The sequence below is a fragment of the Mizuhopecten yessoensis genome, unplaced genomic scaffold (genome assembly GCF_002113885.1).
Source record: "Mizuhopecten yessoensis strain PY_sf001 unplaced genomic scaffold, ASM211388v2 scaffold11141, whole genome shotgun sequence".
Taxonomy (NCBI): domain Eukaryota; kingdom Metazoa; phylum Mollusca; class Bivalvia; order Pectinida; family Pectinidae; genus Mizuhopecten; species Mizuhopecten yessoensis.
This window is the reverse complement of record NW_018408900.1, coordinates 514,583-536,726: the sequence shown is the minus strand read 5'-3', so window position 1 is coordinate 536,726 and position 22,144 is coordinate 514,583. Positions and strand designations below refer to the sequence as shown.

Genomic DNA, 22,144 nt, shown 5'->3' with positions numbered 1-22,144 from the left:
TTTTTATGTTTTCACTCTGCGAAACTGACAAGAGAGTTCTCCTTTCAGTTGGTAGTAGTGAATGATGAGGCAGTCGAGTTGGGGATAGTTTTCCATATAAAATATCACCAGGAGATAGTGGAGCCATTGAGGTCTACAATCACCGAACAAGTAATGCATCCCTGATTAGACTGATGTTTGATAGGCGGCCCTAACATGTACGTACACTCTGACAAGTAATATCGACTCGTTGAACCAAACCATTCACATATTTAGACGACTCGATTACATATAAACATATAGATAGAAGTGTTACGAGACTTCTATGCTTTACTGGATGGCACTACCGTCCATTAGACCGTGTTCCACTCCTTTCTTATCTTGGTACAAGTTGTGTCATCATGTTAAGATATGGACAGTTGAATGCAAACTTTTTAAAATGACTGTTCGTGAAATTGGGAAGAGCTTTCTGATCCAGGCAACATGCGATAACCATAGAAGCAAATAAACCCATTTAGAAACCAATTGTTAGAGGAAAATTGATTTCCGTCATCCATTATTGGATCTGGTGTGGAGGAAATTTAAGTTAATTTCATTTTAACTTCAAGTACTTCCTACGATATTTGGGGATATTGCTGTTGCTGTGGTAATCCAATATGGTGTTTTGCCCTCCAGGCGATAAAGCCGTGTACATTGTTTGGGTTTTTAGTCGTCACCACAGTCTTTGTATGTTGTCTTATTTACTATGTACACTGGTGTACACTGGTACAACGTCAAACTATCTCATTTCCATGTTTCTTCGTGCAGTCGTAAATTCTATTTCATCTTCATTCTTATCATGTTGAGAACTCGCTGGGGGGCCTTTAGATAGAGTGCCAGGAATGGACCGATTCTCCCGACCATCTTCTTTGTGAGAGACGTACCCACATGTGATGTGTATACCAAATGTACCCCAAGTGTTGGAGATGCAGAAAGTTTTGCCATGATGACAAAAACAGGCTTGCGGTAACAACTAAATCTAGCAATGGTTTTCTCCTCAGGAACACTGAGAGGGTCGGTGTATATTTGTGTACAATCTTTATAACAGTTACCCAGTGTGTCCAGGTCATTTCTACATATATATTTTAACTGTAGCTTTGTACAAACAGCCATATCTGCTGGTCTATTTACGTGAAGTGTTATGTCATCAATTGATCTTCAATAATCGTGTGATGTATACCTGTAATATCTGTGATTAAGACGTAAGATACCTGTATACCTGTGATTAAGAAGTAAGACACCCGTTTTAAGGTACCTGTAATACCTGTGATTAAGAAGTAAGATACCTGTATTTAAGGTACCTGTAATACATGTAATTAAGTAGTAAATCTAGGTTCAATTGAGCTGTAGTTAGCTAACCAAGCAAGTCAATACAATTGCTGAATGAAAGGTGTCTATATATATAGATGGAATGGCCTCTCTTACCTTGTTACTGGTAGTTATCATCTCTTAAATCAAAACCAAATTCACTAAAAATTAAATCGTAAAATCTTCTTACCCAGTTTTTACATAGCATGTCATACAGGTAACTAATACAGTTAAGGAGCTATATAAAGACCAGGATGATGAGAAAAAAAAACTCACCCGTCCTCCAACGTATGGGGTGTGATGTCGTTGTTTGCTTGAGAACCGAATGAAAATCCCGTCGACAGTGACCAGCCTAGCTCTTTCTCTGTATACAGTATTCTGTGACACAGCGGGCCACATGACAGAGAATTTAAATGATGTAATTCTAGATCTGCTGAAAATGACAGAAGTGGGAATACAAAATTATTCGATTGGAAGCTTAAATATCGGATTGAAAAAACCACAGGTCATGTTTTGCAGCATGGTTGGGAATAATGTGCAGTGTGCGGCACTCCTGTGAACGAAGGCTTTTTACAAGTCACTGTTTTGTTTACTGTAATTGGTTAAGCTTTCAGTAGTGATATGGATGCCCCAGGCTACAGAAATATCTGTTGAAAGCAGGAATTACGTGTAGCGTTTGATAATAGTTATCCGATTACGCGCAGGACTCACTGGTTGAGGGGAAAAAACTTGGTGTAATTAAACTATAAAATCGGTAATGGATTTTCAAAATTTAATCAATGGCTTTCATGATCAAAGCTGAGTGTAGTTTGACAAATAGACACATAGTCATAAACTGATGGTCGTGCTTTGTCTGCACTCATTCCTCACCTATCTCACCGACATGGCGCTACATCAACAAATCCTGTTTCAAAATTCATGCCAGTTTAAAATCAGTCGAGAGAATTGTTTCCCTTCAGCAAAATAGTTAAGTGATTTTAGATAATGAAGTTTGCTTGTTAATGGTTTACTTATTTATTCAGCTTGTGTTTGGGTTGTGTTAACGGGTTAGAAAAAAAGTTTATTCCGAGTTTTTGAGTAGAGCAGATGAAATGTACTGCTGTGACCTAAACGCTTTGACAAGGTATTGTGTCAGATGAAAGTCACGGTGATGTAGTCCTGAACACAGCAATCCAATTAACAAAGGGCAGAACAGGCTTCCGTTGCTGATCAAAGTGAATTGGATACTGGATCAGTACTTCTGTTTAGTGATTTCTAAGATGGAGGACTCCTGGTCAGAGAGTTCTACTACTCATTGCATTACTTTATGCCAAGCAGCTTAGCTCGCAAAATAAATTTAATCCTTTTGAATTTGAGAACACAATTATTATGTATTACCTATATTTTCATCAGCCTGGCTGGTTACAGTGTACTCATGGAGTGGTGTTTTTGTATGTTTTAGGTCATCCTGGTATGGGACCAATGCCAAGGATGGGGCCCGGGGGACCACGCATGCCTGGACCTATGAACCCGGTAAGGATTTTTTCTGTTTCTCATTATCATTGACATATATAGTCCATTTTGTTAATATGAACATCGATACAGACTATATTTCGGGGTTTAAAACCACAATATTTTAGATATGTTAAATGTTTCTTACCATTGACGATGCTTAAATTTGTTTATTTTGTGTATTTCAGTACGACTCATTACCTAACTATGCGGGTGGTATGAGGGGACCTCCTCCCAACAGTATGGGCCCAGGGGGGCCTGGACCTGGGGGCATGCCCCCTATGTCTATGTAAGTATGGCGATCCATGGAGCTACTTTGATGTTTAATATATAGTTATCGGGAATTAAAAGATAAAAACTGTAGGTTGAATTTTGTTGTACAGTAGGACTGCGCTCTTGAGGTTATGACTGACCTATTTATAACATATGACCTTGTGTGTAATACATAACCTGATGACCTTGTGTACAATATTTGCAGGCCAGGGCCAGGGGGACAAGCAAACAGACCATGGCCACCCACAACATCATCTGTAAGTAAATGCTTTACACTCTAAAAAAGTTTTCACAAATCATGGGATACTACCCAATTTATCCTGTAATGAGCCCAGGGCATAATCTCTTACCTAAAGTAGTGCGTGTGCTTATTTCAGGACAAAGAAATAGCATTTAATTGCATTTCTGCTAAACTACAAGAGATATGGGTGGACTTATTACCAGGCATGGGCTTATTGCTGGATAAATTTGGTATACATTTCATTGCATACCTGTTTACTTTCTTAAATTTTCAGGACGGAGAAAATGTGCAGCAAATGTTTACTGTATGTATATACAAAGTCCTATCATTTAGGCTGATTTTCTGTGTTCAGTTTCTAGTTATCAAATATTATCAAAAAAAAATTGTCATGAAAAGAATATATTCTGGGATACTGTACCATTTGGTACGTACGAATCAGTCAAGAGTCAAATGTTGGAACTGTCGTGTCAAAATGGAAAGGTCATCAACTTTCAAAACTTTCCTTTGCAGATAAACTATTCATCAGCATCACCAGGTAGCTATAATGTAAGTATCTATCAGCGACAAACTGAAAACACTGTACAACTCAAATTTACTATAAAAAAGTCATGTTTGGTTGAATCAAGTGAAGAATATAGCATTGTATGTTTCACTGAAGTGTCTAAGAGTTCAGTTGACCCGAATCCTGGTGGTCAAGCATCTGTCTGGCAGTTCTTCTGGTGGAACTAAATTGTCCTAATTGGCTGTTGACCTTTGGTGTGGTCGAGTGTCCAGGCTTCGTCAGTACTTACTGTGTCAGTTAATGTTGAAAAGTGAACAAGTTTGAGCTAACGACAGGCTTGGGTTATGGTTGTGGTCACACCAACGGACTGTGGATTATGAGGTGTCAAGGTAATTGACACCTCGCCTTTATGGGGTGTCTGGTCAGCAAAGTCCAGTCAACACCAAAATTCTGTGGTCCATCCACATTTCCATGTTCTCAACCAAGTGTGCAACATGAGTAATTAGTTGAATTATTGAGACTTGTTACTTGTTAAGACTGATTGATGAGGAAGAGGTTTAGATGGTGTCAGTTGCCATAGCAACAGTTGATATGCAGTAAAGTATCTGCGTCTGCTACACTGTAGTCAAGACATTTTGAAGGTCACTGTTTTAAATAAACGTTACACATATTAATTTATCTGGAAGAGAAATAAATGGTTATGTAGATATGAATGTCTGTTATTGAAGTCCTACAGAAATATATTGAGATTTTTGAAAAACTGCTGACTGCTAATGTAAGTCACACAGAGCATGCCTGGTAGACACAGACCTTTCCTGACAGTGTTAAAACGAATATACTTTAAGTCAATACTTTCAAGGCATTGGTGATAAAAATTACAAAGTATGTATCACTGCTGGTAGATAACCATAGGATGCAGACACTATTGAGTTGTTGTGAGTCCATTGATTTATTTTTTCCAAAGTCTGTGACAGTATACTATATGTACGTTTTGGTAATATGCAGTCCTCGCTATATTTTTGGATGTCTGTATCTACATCTATATTTTTGGCAGCGTGTTTCAGTTTTTCTAAACCTTTTGTTCTCGGTGTCTATAGACAGACTGGTGAATCACTTTCATCAATCACATCATCTTCATAATGTTTGTAAGGCATGCTAATCGAGATGGGGATTGATGAGGGGTAGATTGGGAGAGGTGCTCAAAATCCTCAGATGATGTAGGATTATTATACAATGGTTGGTTAATGTTCCAACTAGGACAGATCTAGACGGGGAATTAGTACACACAGGCATAATTGCAGCAGAACCTCACATTACAGCTGCAGAGCTTGTAAAAGGCATCGACAGTCTTGATGCAGCCTCATCTTCCAGATGACCTATATGTCGCCATGTCTTTAATGAACATTTCTAGCTAATGTAATAGTTTTTCCTAGTAATAAATTTTGATCTCTACATGAGCATGCAGTCAAATCATACAAGGTCCAAGGGAGATAAGCTGGACTTTGTCCGAATAGGATTTAATGATTATATATGTACATTAGATTGTGAAACTTTGTCATAAACTCAAATACCTCACTACCCTGATTTCATTGCAGCTTATTGCTGTGTATTGTAACTGAAGACCTTGTACATGTCGAAGTTGCTTGTTTCTTACAACTTAGGCATCCAGATTTGGCTATACAGTAAAACATTAATATATTAATGCCCTTCTCTATCTTGATCTATCATCAAATCCTTTTTAATGCAAAAATTGTTTAGTAAAACAACTTGTGGCAGTATAACAAGGTTTTACAATATCCGTAAATCTATTTCTCATTTCTCCTTTCCTGTAGAAAGGAATGTGTTTAAGCAGGAGTTTGCTTACTTTGTTTTTATTGTGTTCTTCAGGGTCCCACTGGAGGAGGGCCACCCGGCACACCCATAATGCCCAGTCCACAAGGTGAGTACTGCAATCCAAGGACAGTCCATACTTCCTCCTGAGAGAAAAAGAACTCCTTAGGACACAACAACTCTCAAACAAAATCTTGTCCGTCACTGCACCAGAACAAAGATCTGTAGTGTACATATGTTGTTTGTGTGCAGGTAGAGTTATTTCCCCTGATGTATCTGTATAGAGAATTGTTGTCCATGGATTGCATATCCATCATGTACTCTGATGTATTTCTAATTAACATTTAGTAGCATCCTGTAACATCTGCAGGCTATGTTGTCTTTGTAGTGATAGAGTATACAATATTAATTGACTAAGCCAGTCAAAGAAACCATTTTGTGTTGCTATTCTGGTAAGATTAGACAATAATGATGTGTTTTGGGAATTGATATAATATACTTCACCCTTAGGGAAGAAAAATCCATTATCTGTCAGTAATTCTTTGTTGATAGCAGTGTAAAACCTAATTAAAAATGTAATGCTAATATGATGGTTTCTCCTCGGTAGGATCCCAAGGACCATTCTCACCAGCAAGCCATCAACGAATCGGGTCACGACCAGGTGAGGAGTGTACCCCTGTTTTTTAGGGGCGAGGCATGCTATGACCCTTTCTACCCTAGCTGTAAATAACACTTCCCCGGTACATGTGGGTCGAACAGGTTATAACACTAGGCCAGCAGTAGGTATAGATCCCTCTAACTGATACACCAGTAACTTGCTTCAAACTTGTTACCTCATCTGTATGATTTCCAGTCTCATCAAGTGTGTTAATCTGAAAATTATGTAAGAATTATCCTGTCAGTATCTAAATGTAGCTTGGTCTGTAGAAAGAATTGATTATCTAAGGACAGACAGTTAGACCCCTCTTATAGCTAAAATCATAAGAACCTTACTGTCCGGTACATTGTGGGTATAACTATTGTACACGTTTGCGCTGATATTCTATCTACAACTTTACAACTAACCCTTCACTGATTCACCTGCAGAATAAGTGTAAGGCACCCCTATCCATTTTGATGGCCGTTTTCCTTTACAGTACAGGTTATTTGATAGCAGTCAAGGGGAAACAACCTAGTCATGAAATTATTACATTTCAATACAAAGTTTCTACAAATTTCATTAATTCACTCTAAATAAGACACTTTTAGTGGCAGACTAAATCATGTAGCATAAATTTACTTTTTTTTCATCAGTTGAAAAGTTAAATTGGCATTAGAATTGTAGAACTTCTTTGATCCAGAACTCAGTTTGAACTTTTGAAAATTCTTCACTCCGTCAATTCAAGAGTTAATATTACATCAGAATGTTATGGAAACATGTTTTGTCATGCATTGTTTCCTTTGTTTCTCCTCATCTGTATAGATGATGTAGAGCCACAAAAGATGCTGTGTTTAGGTAAGGTGCCAGACCACTGTGGCCAACATCGGGTATTTTGTGTGGTGCCGTCCGTGTTCCTGTTTTTCTTTTCTTTCCGTTTAGTATTTTAGAGAGAATTTTTACAAGTTGAGTTATACAGCCTATGTTTACGCAGACGAGCACACATAACATCATTGGATCGTTTTTATTTGGCCATTGGCCATTGTCACCTGCATGTGTATCCAATGCTTTGGCGAAGTAAGGTCTTGCCTTAAAATGCTTCCACTGTACACAAGCTTAACCCCTAGGGTTGTGTAGGGAATGTTAGAGATCAACCAGACCAGATTCTTACGATTGTTTCCGCCAAATTATCATTAATCTTGGCACAAAATAGTGTCCCACGCAAGTCAAACAATTCCATTGGTCCTTTGTAAGTGTGGGGGATGTGAGCGCCCTACACCATACAGTTTGGAAATTAAATGGTTGTTACATGTTAAATCGGAGGGTGTGAATTCATATCCCTCTCAATTACATAGGGCTGACTTAAGTTCTCTCACCTCTGCCACAAAATAAAGGATCATGATTGTGTTCCATTTTGTAGAAACTAAAGCCAATGTTTTGATTATTCATGAACATGAAACCTGCATCAATTAAAGTTTCTTGAATAATGTGGGAGAATGTGATTTACTATAGGAGGAAATTATATCAGAATTCTTGTTAAAATAGTGAGTGCCAAATAGAAGATATGGAAAAATGAAAATTGCACTTGCTTGAACATTTTTTCCCTTTTACAGAATTTTTAGCAATGCATGTTGGGTAAAATGGAGTTAAATTTAAATATTGCATGAAGGGAAAGAGACGGGGTTACTGCATGAAGGGATTGTCTTTTGGAATTTTTATTTTGCAAATTCAGTCCTCTATTGATGATGTAAATGAGATATATGTCCATGTATGTGTTAGGTTTTAAGATTTCTGCACTTAAAAAGTTTTATAATCTTTATATTGGTTATGGACAGCTGTTTGTACAATTTGATTAGAGAGACTTACTTTCAGTGATTTAACTGCCATTGCAGTTACTTATAGTAGGCAAAACAAAACGGTCATCACTCGTGTATTATATCATATAAACTTATAGGAGGCAAAACAAAATGGTCATCACTGGGTTATCATATAAAAAAAAAGGTTACCTAGAAATTGTCAGAATATTGTAAGAAATAACCCTGGGTCAAAATTGGGTAAAATCATTGACAATTTATAGGAATTGTCATTGATATATAACTCGTATATCAAATGGAAATGGTTGTCATTAGTATGTTGAGGTTTAATCCTCACAAAGGTTGATATCTAGCAGTGGTGGTGGCAAATTTGTACCCTTTGTTGGTTGTTGCAGATTCTACGAATTCAGGGGACGGGATGTATGGAATGATGAAGGGTCCTGGACCTGGAGGCATGCCAGGAATGCCAGGGGTAAGTACAGCCATGCTCCTCTGACCACACTCCGCCTACCTTTTGCTGTTATTTGGCTCTCCACTCCTTTCTTTGTAAATGTTGACGGCATAAAAGCCGAACTTACCAGTATGATGTACAGTTACTGTGTTTCTGTGGATAAGAAAGCTTTAGGAAGGTCCTGTTTGCAGCCAAGTTTTCAAGTCTATGAAGTCTTGTTCCCTGTGAAGTAATGGTCATGTTCACCATGAAGCTTAAAGTGAAGATTGTCGTGTTCACAAAGAAGCTTGAAGTGGGGACTGTCATGGTCAGAAGGCCCCAAGATCCTAATCATAATGAAGGCTTAAAGTCCCAAGCGATAAGTTCATAACAACGTCTGAAGTAAAGGTCATACAGTATTATACTATTCTGTTATACAATATATATATATAAATACTTTTGTAAGTCTTTAGTTTTGTTATGCCAATATGTGTGATTGTTTTCAGCAGTTTCCTAATATGCCAGGCGGGCCAGACGGACAAATGGGGATGGGGCCAGAAATGGGATCAGTGATGAATGGTGGTAAGTGAAATGGTCAAGTGAATAGGAGACAATAGCTTATGAGCACTATCCAAAATAATACAGGGCAACATCAGAAAGCTAATAATATGTATACCGTTTGAACTTTTGAAAATTCAGTCACACCTACTTACAAAGGCTGCCCCAGAGAAAAGAAAGTAAAAATCGCTTTTGATGTCAAGAAAATTTATCTTTAAAAAAACTTGTATTCATATTAACTAGAAGCTTTCTTCAGTAACATTTTAAACAGTAGAAGTAGAAGGAAAAATACAAGTTACTGCAGAATCCAATCTTTGCACATGCAAAAAGTTGTTGTTGGATAAATTAGATAAGAATCTTCATTTGTATCTAGTGCAGTTCATACTTCCAACACAGTTTGGCATTATACAACATTTTAGAACCAATTGGTCATAAGGAACCAATCAAATCGGCCAACATTCAAGTCATGGCCTAGTTTGTGATGCACATCGCGGGGTTTGCATTTACAGGTGATATAGACGGAATGAAGAACTCTCCAGCAAATGGTCCCGGGACACCCAGGGACGATCTGCCGCCCGTGAGCGGGGCCGTGTCAGGGGATATGGGTGGCTACCCCAGCCTAGGCTACCAAGATAATGTAAGTCAGATGAACATGTGAGGGGTCGTGCAGGCCCCCTCCTTCCTCGCCCATTGATGCTCAACTTTCCTCCACCACCTAATGGGCAGTCCCATATATATATATATATACATGTAGATGTCAACAGGAAGTCCTCATACAATTGTGGCTTCTCCACCATTTCTGTCAAAACTCTCTGCTAGGTACAGCAGGGAACACTTTCATTGAACATCTTTATTTAAAAGAAAATTGTTAATATACAGTTATAAAGAGATTTAATTTAAATTTAATTCCATATCCAAAACTTTTTTTTTATTTCATTGGATGTTTACTGCTGATAGATTTTGATAGGTTGGTTGTGAGATCAATTGGCCAATCATTTGGAGAGAATGCAGAGTCCCGTGCTCCTTCACTCAAACTCACTTACTCACTTTTTACGTATTCACTCACTTGCTCACTCACTTCAGTACAATGATGACGTAGTTTGTATATGCTTGACTCACTACTGTGTCTCCTTCGTCACTCTGAGCCAGTTCCTAGCTCGTCTGGCTGGTGCAATCTTTTCTCTGCATGCTATGAATGTACACTTCTCAATTGTCTCTATTGCTTAACCTTTGCGTGAACTCTCTCGCTTGAGTTTTTTCATTTTCATTTTACTTATTTATTTTTTTATTATTATTATTTCCTTGTTTGTGTTTTGTCTCATGAAAAAAAGGTTTCTTCAGTATAATGTATATTACCATGTGTATATACTGCATATTGCTTATATATTCTGTGTGACTTTATAGTCAACTGTCAAACAATCTTGATGGTTACTGGAGGGAAAAAAACACCAATTCTCAAATTTAATTTTGGATTGGATGCATACTGCAATTATTTTATATTAATCGAAATCACTGTTGCCATGGCAATCTCTCCACGGGTGAATGAATGCCTTTTACTATTACGGCCTACGTATGACTCCCTTAAAATCTCAAGGTCACTGCAGCATGTCAAACTATACTCAACAACTCCTTTAAAAGAAAAACAGGAAAAATGATGAAAAAGCTGAACCCCTATTCCACTATCCTATGAATGATTATAGCTATAACATGTATACAATTTATATGCGATTCTGTACAGTTTTTGCATCCTTCTTTCACCCTAACCTTTGAACTATGACCCTTCTCTCTATCGAGAGCATGTCTAAATGAACACCTGTATCGTCACTTCCTCGTATCACTGTGCGAATACGGACGCCTCGCCTGTCTGGCCCCTCACAAATAACTCTCACCTTTTATGATCTGAACAGCAAAAATGACCAAAGAGTTCTGAAAGTCATCAGGGTCGTTCCTGTGCTTGTAATGGTAAAAGAGCTATTCAAGGACTTCCTGGAAATGTGTGATTTCAGACAGTCAGCGTAGATAGATTTCCAAAGATAGTACATCATTTTTTTTTGATCTTTTAAAAAAAACTTGACTTCGAAACTATTTTGGTTCAATTTTAATTCTAATGGAAAATTAATTTAAGAAATGAAAATTGAATAGCAGCATCATATAGCATCAAGGGACAAATGGTAATTTGGTATTATCTGGGAGTAGGTTTATTGGGTGGGGGTGCACGCACGCTTCTGTACTGATGGATCTTGTATATATCGTTTCACAGGACCAAACGGAGTCTGCAGCAATCCTAAAGATTAAAGAATCTATGCAGGAGGAGGCAAAACGGTTCGAAAAAGACACTGATCACCCCGACTATTTCATGTCACAATGAAGCGCGATTCACTCTTGTTTATAAGATAGAGTAAAGTCTATTGTAAATTATTCTGTTATTTATAAGGTTTTGTACGTATACATCTTTGATAACTACTGTTAGCAAGTAAGGGAGAAAGAAAGAAAGACAGCGCGAGATATCTGACCTACATTGCAAACATACACAATGACATTGTTTTTTTCCCATGTCATTCATTTATGAGTTATATGAGGGTTTTTTTGACTTCTGTTTTTTTTAAAGAAGCAAACAAATTTTAAAAAATACAAACTGGTGCTGACACTACGGTCATCTGTAGCAACTAGACTTTTGGGTCACAGTGGTCGGCTATAGAACTGGGGCAAGCTGAGCTTATATATGTCTTACCATTATGATGTCATTTGTCCTTGCTTATTGTGTTCTCCATTAAACCTGTCTCGGGAGAATGTTTGTCATCTCGTCTGCCAACTAACATCACCATATAAAATTTCAGCAAAACAAATCTGGCAACAACAAAAAAAATACAAATAAAGATTTTTTTTCACATGTTTCCAGTAAAGTATTCCAAAAGGCATCCAATTGGTACTGAGGTGGAAAGACCTTTTTTCAAGATATCCATTCAAAATTTAGTGCTTTTTTGTGCTGTAGGAGACAAAACATTGACTGTGTTATCTCATTTAAATCGGGTCAAACTATTGGTTTATTTCAATTTATTATGTCAAAAGTAAAGGATATCTCTCACGGACCAAATTTCTTGAAGATTTATAGACAATATGTAGGGAACAGAACAAAGGAAGGGAGACAACTCTGGCTCACAGTAACTTGTATATATTTATAACTGAGAGAACACGGTTTTGCTAAGTTTCCTAGAGATTGACTTTGGTGCTGCTTGTTTTTAGTTGATGGCATAGGAGTGGGCAGCCCATGGTCCTTGTACCCATGGTGACTGACCCTGAAATCATTTAACATTGCTTTGACATAGTCTCTTTCTAACCAATCGTAGAGTGTCTGTTTCATATGCATGTCTACTGCCATATCACCATTTTCTTTTGCCGAAAAGAAACAAAAAGAAAATAGAATTAAGGTGCTTTTTTATGTTTTTATTTTTTTGCATTAAACATTTGCTCATTCGTTATTTTCCATTCTATCCATCATTCGCATACAAATTTGGTGCCAGTTAACATGTTTGATGCGACATATGTGATTCTGGGTAAAACGTTATGCTATAAAGAAGAGAAACCTTTTTTTTGTTGACTATTTATTTATTTTTTTAATTTATTTTACATTTTAAGTTTGCAAGAGATTTTTTTGTTGTTTTCCCAAGCAATGGCAGTTGACATGATCCTTACTGTGTACATATATGTGGTAACACCAGTTCTTGCCTCAGTTCGTACGACACACTACAACCCAGAGTCCCCTCTTCATTCCCCCTCTCCAGTGGGGGCATGACACATTGGTCACCGTTGTCATGGTGATGGGCTCCATCCCACGACAGCGTTGAAATTGTCATCAGGATTGTTTGAACAAGAAATAGTCTTGAAGCCAAAGCGGAGTCCCACCTTTTATTTATTGTTAGCTTATAGGAGCCTTTTTTATCTCTCGCTTTGTATTAACAAGTTAACAAATCTACTCATTCATTATGCCTCTCTTTAGTTTGATCTGCATGGACCAACTAAGCTGTAATGATGAAACAGTGACAGTCGTAGCTTCCTTGTGGAATATCGTTAGACCTTCTCTGAAGCTGTGTCACACATTACAAGTGCTACATTTAGTATGTTGTCATTATGGAAACCCACACAAACGATATTTAATGTCGTTGATTTTTGTGTCAGTTTTTTTTTTCCTTCTATGTTGAGCATTGGCTTGAAGATTATTTCTTCAGTACACATCCCCACTTTATCTTTTGCACACATTGTTAAAACATCGGACATTTTCAAGGACCAAAATTTTCAAAAGCAAAAAGAGAACAAAATCACTTCAAACTATTGTGATTTTATTTTGTCAACTTTCTTTTTGAACAAAACTTTTTTTGTTTCATTTATCATATAAATTTGATATATAGTGTAAGTGGTGTAGTCCGTTGACCACCGTGAAAGATATTGTGATCACATAACCACTGTATTGTGCTCATGTTTCTTCATTTTACAAATTCCCATCTCTTCATGGTACATCTATAATTGAACCTGTTTCTCCTCCCCAAATACTTTTTTGTCAATATAAATATATTTTTCTTAATTGTATTCTTGGATATGATTTCATATTAATTTCCATACAATATGGACACTTGTTTTTGCCGCCATCATTTAATCATAGTGGTCACTTTAGTTTCCCTCTGATTCCCACAGTAAGAGCGGCATTCTGGATTTTTTCATACTCGACCATAAGTCATCACTAATTTAGACATCTTTCATTTAATCATTAATTGCCATCTAACTCTACAGTCAAATATTATGACATTCATGTGATTTAGAGGGGAAAAATTATAGATGTATTTGACTTTTGGGTATTACAGTTAGCAGCTCTGCCCACCCCTATTCATGATAAGATATGTCCCCTCTCCTCCATAAGAGAATCAAATGTTGATGGGTTTAGGTTCATTTTCCCTTCCCCTCTATAAGGGTTTGTTTTACAGTTTTCTGCCCTGCCGCTTCATTATAGAATTAAATGTCATTAGGTGAAGGGTTATTGCCTCTCCTCTCTATCAGAGACTATCGGTGGGTTTAGTTATTTGCCCTCCCTCAATCAGAGACTATCGGTGGGGTTAGTTATTTGCCCTTCCCTCTATCAGAAAAGTCAATGCCAGTCGGTTGCCATACACCGTTTGTATAAATATTAACACCACATACAAGCTTCTTACAAACCACCATGCAACTAGTTACCACTTTAGATCATCTACAATCAGGATGTGCCAGTTCCATTGATTGGTTACTGTCACTGAGCATTATTATGTGATCTGATCGGCCACCTTTACTCACCGTCTGGACACATGGTCTCTTTTTGGTCTCTTTTTCCCCTCAAAACTCAGCTTAAGACCTCACTACCGAGTAGATTTCACAGCTTCAATAGTTCACTCTGTCCCATTTTATTGCAATTTGGCCTCCACAAAAGTTCTATCAACATGTTTTATTTTGTAGCAAATTGATGATACAACCAAACTGAATCTTTTCCTAAGATTTTATAAGCATTTTAATGCACTTAATTAAAATTGGGTCTAAGGGAGATAACTCTTTGTTGATCAGTTACTCATAAAAACTGGTGAAATTGAGATCCAGTTATATCTAATAATTAATCTTATATTTATGTAAATGCAATATTCAATCGAAGAGAAGTACAATTAAAATGGGTTGGGGATATGGGGGACCTCATTATATGGTAATCAAATTTGGTTGATCAAGGTGACTTGATGCATGGTGGTGGCTTGTACTAGGAACATTTCTTCGTTTCTCTCATTAAATCATAGTCTGTATAACACATAGAGTTAGCTCTCAGTAATCTGGCGACTGTTTTGTGTAAAGTTTACCATGGTAGGCACTGGTCAAAGTGTGAAAGGTTGTGTGCATGGATGATGGAGCACCGTGAGCCAGTGGAGCGTGACAGTGACAGTGTGGTATTTGGTTGTGGACGATTGGTTGAGCATTGTTACATTACTGATTGTGACAGACCTATTTTTCAGTATGTGTCTGGGTTATCATATAAATATATATATATCAAATAATTATTATTAACATGTAAATTGTATCATACAAGTGTTCCCTCTTCTCTTCCTGTTGTGTTTCATAGAATTCTCCACTTTTCATGTATTTATGTTAAAATGATCAAAATGTCGTCATTAAATGGGCAAGTAGATTTCTTTCCCCAGTATTTGTACAAATGTCTTTTAGACTGTTTTTGATTGTAGGGTAGTCTAAAATCTCCCTCTCATTCTAAGAGAATATATGCAAAATAGATGTTCCAATTTATCTTCAGTAGTAGTGAATCTTTACACCTTGAAAAGTTTGAAGAATTCTATGAGTTTTCAAGCAAGAAATTTTGATAGATATTTTTCAAACATATTTTTGACGTCGCACCCAGAAAACGTCCACACTTTTCATTCACTTGTCTAGTTGCTCGTCAAAACATGTAAAAGCAAATTATATTAAAATTTATCGTTTTTTTAGACGGATTATGGCAATATTTTAAGTTGTTCAGCTGAGAAAGGACAAACTAGATACTCTACAGAGAAATGCTTGTAGCAATACAGGTCTCTGGTCACAGTTCTATAATTCGGTCTTTTACACAAGTTCTCATCTTCATTAGCTTGATTGTTAGTAAAAATGTGAAATTTCAAGCTTGATAACTTTTATCAAAATGATTAAAACTACATGAATTTGAAACTTTCTAACAAGGTTGATAGAATATTTATTGATAATTTTCAAGGTGGTTAAGTTTTAAATCTTATAATATGATGATGTTTTTCGTGAACAACCATTTCTAAACTGTTCCTGTCCCTTGGTTTACGCAGTGGTGAATGCCTTCTTGTTAGGAGCATTTCAAAGTTCGGTATTCAAGGGACACAACTCACCTGGCAGCCATATTGAAAAACGATTGCTCAACCAGCTCGGGATTAAGACAAGTGGAGAAGATGTGGATATTTGTGGGAGTGACCAAGGGAGGGGCCACTCACTGACCGCGTTACTGTCCAGCTGTGTAAGCCAATACATTCCCATCACTTTCTTTGCTGAGTGTTCTAACGTCCCATGAGGAATCTGTGTCTGCTGTCAGCTAGCAACCCCTGAACTCCAGTCAGCTTGTTCATATCAATGCACAGGCTGTCTACTGCAGATTTAAGGGGTGTTAAGTTGACCAATATCTGTGTATACTGTCAGTTTATCACCCTCACTGCAGTCGACTGGTCCACATACATTCATTGGATCTGTCTATCGCAAATTAAAGGGTGTTAGGTTGACAAATATTTGTATCTACTGTCAGATAACCACCCTTTTTTCTGCATTGGACTGGTCCAGATTAATGTATGGGATCTGTTTATTGCAGGTTTAAGGGGTTGTTTTGTTGACCTGAAATAATCCCAAACAATGATGTCTCAATTTATATAAATTATGTGCTAACAGAGTAAAACTTGGTGCTGTTCAGAGATTTCCCATAGTTCAAACACCGAGTGTTACGTTGGAACTAATGCCACTCACTGAATGGTCCCCAGTAGATACCCTGGAAGGGATGTAGTATCAAGATGGAGGTCCGACCTAATTTGGTACTGGACAGACACAGGTTCCACACTAGGGACTTGCTGGAAAAAAACTATGTGTTCAACGAAAACCAAAAACATGCTGGAATTGCATGTTGAGGTTGTTTTATAATCCACCAAATCTCTATTAACTGTGGAAGTCTAGGATAAAACCACTAACAGGTGGTGGTGGTGGTTAACAAATGTTTTATTGATGTGTTCATGTACCTCTTGTTTCTATGGTTACCATCGGTTGCTATGGCTACAGTACATTACGTTTTTGACAACACAGTTGGACCTAAGTTGTCAGTGTCAATGTCCAGCAATTCTGGCGGTCAGTTTGTTATATTGGGGGGGTGGACAATCTGCATGTTTTACTTAATTGTATGACTGGCTGGACTTAAGCCAGCATAATTTAATTTGTAGGTTGTTCGTAGTTATACTTGTATTTGACAGAAAATTACAATTCCTCAGAAAATTATTCATGCCATTTACCACTCAATTACATATAACATTGTTATTATTTAGAAAATCATTTTTATGAAGAACACTTTCATCATTAACAAAATGAATCATATCTGTTAAAGAGTTTCCTGGTGTAAAAATATTCATTTCATTTAAAAAAATGGATTTTTTTCTGGGGATATTATAATTTCTTGAAAATATCATTTCAAATACGCAAATATTATTTACAGAATATTTTTTCAATTGTTAGGTAAAAGACGATGTGTTGTTTTACAGAATAGGTTAAGAGTTGTCTCCCTTCACTTTTCATTTTCAATCTCATTGTTATTTTTGTCCAAACTTAAGAATGCTCATATGGGAGATTCCTTATAATCATGATTGTATTTTGTATGATAATTTAAGATGCAAGAACCCAAATGTCATGCGACGTTTGGTAAATTAAGAATATCATTATGTATTGGTAGATATGTATAATGATGCGACAAGATTGTATAGCATACCGAAGAATATTGTGTCCTTCATTTTGTAATAAGTACCATAGAGGCATCCTTTCATGGTGAGACATTTTGATCAAACAGTAATATTATTATTATTATGTGATGTTGGTGTTGTGTTTACTTCTGACTCATTGGCATTTTACTGTCGCCACCCAACAACACACGACGGTGGGAGACTCACAAACTAAAATTACACACAATTTGCCACGATCTCAGTGCAACAGTGCCCATGCTCCGATTCATTGATGATATTAGTGATAATGATGATGTTTCTATATTTGTAACAGAAATTTGCATGTGAATATAAGGGGTGAAAGTCACTTTATATTTTGCTGGGAGTCCACAGATGAAGAGGTTCAAAATCGTTCATTTTCTGGGTACGGCAAAGTGTTTATATTATATATATACATAACAGATATATATATGTGTATATATATATATTGTTGAGCATTCTGGGTATTTATTACACACAAAGTGATGCTCCTGGGAACATCAGGGGTCTATGATCGTGAACTTTTCCTACATTTAATTTTTTTTGTTTTTTTTGCTTTGTAAATCGCAAAAGCAACTTTTCGTTATTTTGAAACATTTTTCATCAATGTACATTGGTCATTTAATCATACCTTAAATTGATTTTAAGACACAAATCATGGTATTTCTCCCTATCTCATTTGGATTCCCCCGAAATGCCCCCATCTTGGACCTTCCATTGATAATGTAGCATTGTAACAGCCCTGCCCAGAGCCTCATTATACATACAATACACTGCCCCAGCCATTGGTTGTGACTGGGAGCACCTGCCTGCCTTGGGCCCCTGTTTGTTAAAACAATTTTAAAATCCTAAATGGAGCATCACCGAGAATAAAACATAAAAGACACCATAAACATATATAGTTACATTTTTAGTGGGTGGGGGCGGGCCGCGACAATAAAATGTAGTCATTGGGGAAAAAACAATCAAAACTGGGGTGATCATATAACATGATTTGTCACTACATCACAATTTTTGAAGAAGTCATTTTATATTATATATATGTGTACATGAAGTGTAAAGGATAAGAGGAAACACTTTTAATTTGTTTTTGTTTTTTTTTAAACGTGGTCTCATTTAAACAGCACACCAACACAACACATGGACACACCCATTCTCCTGTTCTCATCCCATTATGTACAGACATCCCATAATATGTACAGTCTCTCCTCGTCTACCTGTGTATGTGACTATGAATGTGTTAGTCGTCATGGTATCCACTTTTAGTTGGGTGTATCCATGATCCTTGTATGTTGCGATATTGTACATGATTCTTCTGTAGTCAGCAAACATGAGGGCTATGATTACAATTAAACATCTGTGAGACCATTGGAAATTGACCACGTCTTATTGTTATTTGTACTTCTTCACTTTAGAGAGACCATTGGAAATGGTCCATCTTTTCCTTATTTGTAGAGAAAATCGCCGAAAAATGTAGTAAAATTGCACTTAATGAATTTTTTCAAAGCACTTATACAATTGATAAAGTATCATCAAGATATACCATTGAATGGTCAGCTTCCAACTCTATAAGGGGATTGAACATGCCAGACTCCATGAGAAGCTTTAAAATGTTTACCATTGGCATAGCCTTTGCTATAAATTGTGTCCAAACTTGAGGTATTCTTGTAGACTTGACCAGAAGCTTGATGTTTAATCCCCCTTAATTCTACTCTTTTATCAACAATGTTATCCAGGAATTATAACTGCGCAGCATCAAAATGAGAGGTGAATATCTGGACAAGGGAAGTAACTCGAAATCTCAATTGAGATGATTTGATAGAAGGGAGACAACTGAAATTTAAAAAAAAAAAGTTTCTGAAGTGGCACACTTCCTGGCGATTATAACTGGTATTCAGTGGTACCTATACTTCAAGCCTCCTTAAAACTCGGCCATAAACTTGGTTCAAGCTTTACTTCAAAATAGCTGTAATTGCATAGCCTCGAGTTCAAACATGATCAAAAAGAGGACTCCAGCTTACTTTGATTGAAAAATTTAAGACTTGAATAAAAGTTTCCTTCAAAGATAAAATTGACTTGAAACTTACTCAATATATATGTTACCATCATTTCTTCAACTTCATTTGAAACTTACTTGAATAAGATAGTTTTATCATAAACTTGGCTTGAAACTACTCGTAACATGTATCATACATTCGCCAGACGCTTATTCCAAACGGAAAACATTGTCCTACATTCAACTTGATGTTTACTGCAAACAGATACTCTTGCCATACACTCAGCCTAACGAACTTAAAACAGATTCATTGTCGTTAACTCGACCTTAGCCGTACTCCAAACATATCCCATTGTCGCACATTTGACATGATGCTCATTCCAAACACATTCCTTTGTCACATTCGACCTGATGCTTTCTCCCAACACAAACCATTGTCACACATTCGACCTGATGCTTTCTCACAACACAAACCATTGTCAAACATTCGACCTGATGCTTTCTCACAACACAAACCATTGTCAAACATTCGACCTGATGCTTATTCAACCCGATGCTCACTCAAAACACGACCCATTGTCACGCATTCGACTTGATGCTTTCTCCCAACACAAACCATTGTCACGCACTAACCATTGTCACACATTCGACCTGACGCTCACTCCAAACACAAACCATTGTCACATTCGACTTGTTGCTCACTCCAGGTGCATTCCATCGTCATACATTCAACTTGATGCTCATTCCAAACACAAACTGTTGTCACACATTCTACCCAATGCTTACTCCAAACAAACCATTGTCGCACATTCGACCCGACGCTCACTCCAAACACAAACCATTGTCACACATTCGACCTGGCGCTTACTCCAAACACAAACCATTTTCACGCATTCGACCTGATGCTTACTCCAAACACAAACCATTGTCACACATTCGACCTGATGCTTACTCCAAACACAAACCATTTTCACACATTCAACCTGACGCTCACTCCAAACACAAACCATTGTCACACATTCGACCTGGCGCTTACTCCAAACACAAACCATTGTCACACATTCGACCTGATGCTCGCTCCAAACACAAACCATTATCACACATTCAACCCGACGCTCACTCAAAACACAAACCATTATCACACATTCAACCCGACGCTCACTCAAAACACATTCCATTGTCACACTTTCCATGCGACGCTTACTTCCAACAAACTATTGTAATACAATCAACTTGTCACTTAAAATGAATAAAAAGCATTGTCGTATTTATGTTCTGAGGCTTTATCTAACCGTTGCTCTAGAACTTGAGTTCAGATACATAGAGCTCGTGTTTGATTACAGTTTGCTCATTCTACTCTTGGCTTGGGTGTGTAGTTGGGTCGGCTAACCATAGTGCCCTCAGTTATGTTGGCTTGGGTGTGTAGTCGGGTTGTCTAACCATAGGGCCCTCAGTTATGTTGGCTTGGGTGTGTAGTCGGGTTGTCTAACCATAGGGCCCTCAGTTATGTTGGCTTGGGTGTGTAGTTGGGTCTGCTAACCATAGTGCCCTCGGTTGTGTTGGCTTGGGTGTGTAGTCGGGTCGGCTAACCAAAGTGCCCTCAGTTATGTTGGCTTGGGTGTGTAGTTGGGTTGTCTAACCATAGTGCCCTCAGGTATGTTGGCTTGGGTGTGTAGTTGGGGCTGCTGACCATAGTGCCCTCAGTTATGTTGGCTTGGGGGTGTAGTCGGGTCGGCTAACCATAGTGCCCTCGGTTGTGTTGGCTTGGGTGTGTAGTCGGGACGGCTCACCATAGTGCCCTCAGTTATGTTGGCTTGGGGGTGTAGTTGGGTTGTCTAACCATAGTGCCCTCAGGTATGTTGGCTTAGGTGTGTAGTCGGGTCGGCTAACCATAGTGCCGTCAGTTATGTTGGCTTGGGTGTGCAGTCGGGGCTGCTAACCATAGTGCCCTCGGTTGTGTTGGCTTGGGTGTGTAGTCGGGTCAGCTAACCATAGTGCCCTCAGTTATGTTGGCTTGAGTGTGTAGTCGGGTCGGCTAACCATAGTGCCGTCAGTTATGTTGGCTTGGGTGTGCAGTCGGGGCTGCTAACCATAGTGCCCTCGGTTGTGTTGGCTTGGGTGTGTAGTCGGGTCAGCTAACCATAGTGCCCTCAGTTAAATGAATAAAAAGCATTGTCGTATTTATGTTCTGAGGCTTTATCTAACCGTTGCTCTAGAACTTGAGTTCAGATACATAGAGCTCGTGTTTGATTACAGTTTGCTCATTCTACTCTTGGCTTGGGTGTGTAGTCGGGTCGGCTAACCAAAGTGCCCTCAGTTATGTTGGCTTGGGTGTGTAATTGGGTTTGCTAACCATAGTGCCCTCGGTTGTGTTGGCTTGGGTGTGTAATCGGGTCGGCTACCCATAGTGCCCTCAGTTATGTTGGCTTGGGTGTGTAGTTGGGTTGTCTAACCATAGTGCTCTCAGTTATGTTGGCTTGGGTGTGTAATTGGGTTGGCTAACCATAGGGCCCTCAGTTATGTTGGC

At 37.9% G+C, this 22,144-nt stretch overlaps 1 protein-coding gene and 1 long non-coding RNA gene across 12 annotated transcripts in view; one reads left to right on the top strand and one right to left on the bottom strand.

The window, feature by feature from the left end:
• LOC110466691 overlaps positions 1 to 2,273 on the bottom strand; it is a 39,814-nt gene extending 37,541 nt beyond the window's left edge. The window contains exon 1 of one of the 4 annotated variants that reach the window (XR_002464766.1): positions 1,603 to 2,273. This is a non-coding gene — a long non-coding RNA (uncharacterized LOC110466691). The remainder of the gene's footprint in view (positions 1 to 1,602) is intronic. The other 3 variants (XR_002464759.1, XR_002464762.1, XR_002464761.1) reach the window with 3 other exon arrangements.
• Positions 1 to 19,000, top strand: part of LOC110466689 (single-stranded DNA-binding protein 3-like) — a 106,522-nt gene extending 87,522 nt beyond the window's left edge. For 5 of the 8 annotated variants that reach the window (XM_021523372.1, XM_021523367.1, XM_021523373.1 and 2 more), the window contains 11 exons: positions 2,768 to 2,838; positions 3,006 to 3,106; positions 3,296 to 3,347; positions 3,842 to 3,877; positions 5,721 to 5,772; positions 6,271 to 6,324; positions 7,126 to 7,158; positions 8,510 to 8,586; positions 9,051 to 9,126; positions 9,612 to 9,739; positions 11,363 to 19,000. In XM_021523372.1, coding sequence (XP_021379047.1) covers positions 2,768 to 2,838; positions 3,006 to 3,106; positions 3,296 to 3,347; positions 3,842 to 3,877; positions 5,721 to 5,772; positions 6,271 to 6,324; positions 7,126 to 7,158; positions 8,510 to 8,586; positions 9,051 to 9,126; positions 9,612 to 9,739; positions 11,363 to 11,470 — 788 coding nt within the window. In that variant the 3' untranslated portion in view covers positions 11,471 to 19,000. The remainder of the gene's footprint in view (positions 1 to 2,767; positions 2,839 to 3,005; positions 3,107 to 3,295; positions 3,348 to 3,841; positions 3,878 to 5,720; positions 5,773 to 6,270; positions 6,325 to 7,125; positions 7,159 to 8,509; positions 8,587 to 9,050; positions 9,127 to 9,611; positions 9,740 to 11,362) is intronic. The other 3 variants (XM_021523368.1, XM_021523374.1, XM_021523369.1) reach the window with 3 other exon arrangements.
• Positions 19,001 to 22,144: the final 3,144 nt, after the last annotated feature.